Raw genomic sequence first — 3,066 nt, forward strand, 5'->3', positions numbered from 1 at the left:
AAAGGACGGTCAAATAAAGAAAACTAAATCCTACTATGAGTTTCGCCTCAACAAGCTCAACGAGCTTTCAAAACAATTTTACACAAATCATCAAGCGCTCATTTTACAGCAATGTCCACGATCGCATCCATATTTTGCGGATGCTGTTGAAGACAATTTTGAGCAAGCATACAGCCACATTTATTGTTCTTTCGCCGATGAATACGAAACCAGGTTTCCAGTCCCAATACAGGTATCAGGTGATCAATCCATAAACAACACCCTTGTGCCCATTCCTGTTTCCACAATTCAGCTGCCCAAATTGCCCGTACCCCACTTTTCAGGAAATTTTGCAGATTGGCTATCTTTTTATGACAGCTTTACGCAGCTAATACATGAAAATCAATCTCTTTCAAACATTCAAAAATTTCATTTCTTGAAGCAAGCACTACCGCACGGACGAGACCAGGATATAAACCATGGCATTAACAGAAACCAACTAATCAGTGGCATGGAACCTTGTGGTAAAACGATACAACAACCCTCGACTGCAGTTCATGTACAATATGAATGCACTGTACGGAATCGAGCCACTATCCAAGGAGATCGCGGTGGACCTTAGGAATTTGTTAAACTTGGCAAATGTATGTACACATTGCCATTGATTCCTGTGATCATTGGTTGGTACATCACTTACTCACAAAGCTGCCTATCAGCACAACACAGGCCTGGGAACATTCCCTGGGCAACAACGTGGAAATCCCCACCTTCACATAGCTGGAGGTGTTTCTTCACAATCGATTGGTCAGCATCGACCTAATCGAGAGTAGGAAACCAGCCGTTCCAGTTAGATCATCTATACAATCGACCAACCATCGCCAGACAACCAGACCATCGGGAAACTCCATTGTTAGGGGACACAGCTTCCACAGTACTCTTGAGTCTGGATCCATCAGGTGCTCGCTCTGCCAACAGAATCACGTTCTAAGACGGTGCCCGGACTTCCTTGCCAAGGATTGTTTCGCGCGAAAGGTTATAGTCGACCGCTCGAAGGCATGCATCAACTGCCTTAGTGCTTCCCATTCTCTCAGTCAATGCAGCAGCAACCGAAACTGCTCGCAATGTGGTCAACGGCACCACACTTTGTTACATTTCCCGAATGCTCAACAAAGTTCTTCATTGACTCCTGAAGTATCCCGACAGCATGCTTCAGACTCTGGTCGGAGCGCAGCCGCTGTACAAAATGCACCATCAACGCAACTCTTCAGCGCAGTTGCCTCCCATCTGAACTCAACGACCCTTCTTGCTACTGCACTGGTTCGGATCGTAAATAACTCCACTGGGCAGTCAGCTTTAGTTCGAGCTCTAATCGACCATGGCTCGGAAGGCACCCTCATCACGGAAAACATCGTTCAAGCGCTTAGACTCAAACGGCATCCTGTTCGATCTGAGATCACGGGAGTTGGTAATACTTCGCATAATCAGTGCAGGCACAGCACCGACTTCACCATAATCTCATGTTCAGGATCGGATTTTAATGCCTACGTATCCTCAGTTTTCATCCTTCGGTCACTAACAGGTCATTTACCAAAACAAAATGTAAACATTAAGTCCTGTAAACATCTCCAAGGGTTATCCTTTGCAGATCCTAATTTCATCAAGTCGGGTCGCATTGACCTACTTATCGGTGTCGACATTATCCCGCAATTAATGCTTCCGGACATACGCAAAGGGACGGTTGCATAACCAATTGCACAAAACACACAGCTGGGCTGGATAGTTTTTGGACCAGCTGAAGCAGCCCAGACGACATCAATCTCCATTCGTTGTAATTTGGCAAACCTAAACAACATGGTACAGAAGTTTTTCGAATTGGATCAGGTCTCCACAACAAGACAACTCAACGCAGAGGAAAAATGGTGTGAAGACCATTTTCAACAAACTCATGTCCGTCAGCCGAATGGGAAATATCTAGTTCGTTTGCCTTTAAAAACGTTGTTTGACCCCACACAGGGGATCGGCCGGTCAAGACAAATCGCATTAAACCGTTTCCACGCCCTGGAAAGGAAACTTAATCATCGGCCAGATTTCAGTCAACAGTATGCCAGCACTATTCAAGAGTACTTTGATCTAAAACAGATAAAAGAGGTAAAAGGTAGTGAGGAAGAACACACTAGGATCAACGCTCAAAGGCAACTCTCAATCTCTGCGTGCACCGTTCCACATCATGCTGTGATCGAAGACGACAGTTTAACTACAAAGATGCGCGTCGTATACGACGCTTCGTGCAAAACGTCTAACGGGAGGTCTTTGAATGATATTTTATGCACGCCCTACAAAACGATCTTGGAGGAGTTATACTCAACTGGCTCAAGGAATATTTTTTGACTACAGTAACGTTTGGCACTGCCTCGGCACCCTTCACAGCGATTCGAGTCATACATCAGATTGCGTCCGACGAGCGCGAACGCTATCCTCTGGTCGAGCATGTCCTTAAAAAAGAAATCTATGTGGACGATGTTCAAACAGGACACGAGACCATCGACGGAGCTCTAAAAATTCGCAATGATGTCATCGCAGCTCTGCAATCAGCAGGCATGGAGCTCAAGAAGTTTGCATCCAACCTTCCAGATATCTTAGAAAGCATCCCAACTACAGATCTCTCTAACAGTAGCATTTTTTAGATAGACAATAAGGACTCCATTAAAACTTTAGGGTTGTATTGGCATCCAAACAAAGATGGTTTTGGTCTTAATCTAAAGTTTTCTCTCATTCCTATATTCACCAAACGTTCTATACTATATTCTATATATTCTATATAACGTTATTCGATCCGTTGGGATACCTGGCACCAGTGATCATCGCTGCGAAAATCCTGTTGAAGGAAGTTTGGAGTTTTCGTATCGAGCGCAAGGATGAGCCCCCCGCATCATTAGATTGGGACGACCCATTGCCAGGTCAACTCGCCGAGCGGTGGCGACATCTCATTCAAGAGCTCCCCGACATTGAAGAGACACACATCCCTCGGTGGTTAGGCTTCGATTTAAGGCATGTCTCGACGTTGCAACTACACATGTTTTGTGATGG

The 3,066-nt window shown here is 45.1% G+C and overlaps 1 protein-coding gene across 1 annotated transcript; it reads left to right on the forward strand.

The window, feature by feature from the left end:
• Positions 1 to 545: 545 nt before the first annotated feature.
• Positions 546 to 1,725, forward strand: LOC139352773 (uncharacterized). Its single transcript, XM_070995404.1, has 3 exons — positions 546 to 623; positions 757 to 1,558; positions 1,625 to 1,725. Exons 1-3 carry the CDS (start codon positions 546 to 548, stop codon positions 1,723 to 1,725), a joined length of 981 nt encoding a protein of 326 aa, XP_070851505.1.
• Positions 1,726 to 3,066: the final 1,341 nt, after the last annotated feature.

The sequence above is a fragment of the Drosophila suzukii genome, chromosome 3 (assembly GCF_043229965.1).
Source record: "Drosophila suzukii chromosome 3, CBGP_Dsuzu_IsoJpt1.0, whole genome shotgun sequence".
In the NCBI taxonomy this organism is placed as follows: domain Eukaryota; kingdom Metazoa; phylum Arthropoda; class Insecta; order Diptera; family Drosophilidae; genus Drosophila; species Drosophila suzukii.

Coding starts and splice junctions, on each gene's coding strand:
- LOC139352773 (XM_070995404.1), top strand. CDS start 546: ATGAATGCACTGTACGGAATCGAGCCACTATCCAAGGAGATCGCGGTG. Junction 624..756: donor ATTTGTTAAACTTGGCAAAT/GTATGTACACAT, acceptor ACCTTCACATAG/CTGGAGGTGTTTCTTCACAA. Junction 1,559..1,624: donor CATCCTTCGGTCACTAACAG/GTCATTTACCAA, acceptor TATCCTTTGCAG/ATCCTAATTTCATCAAGTCG.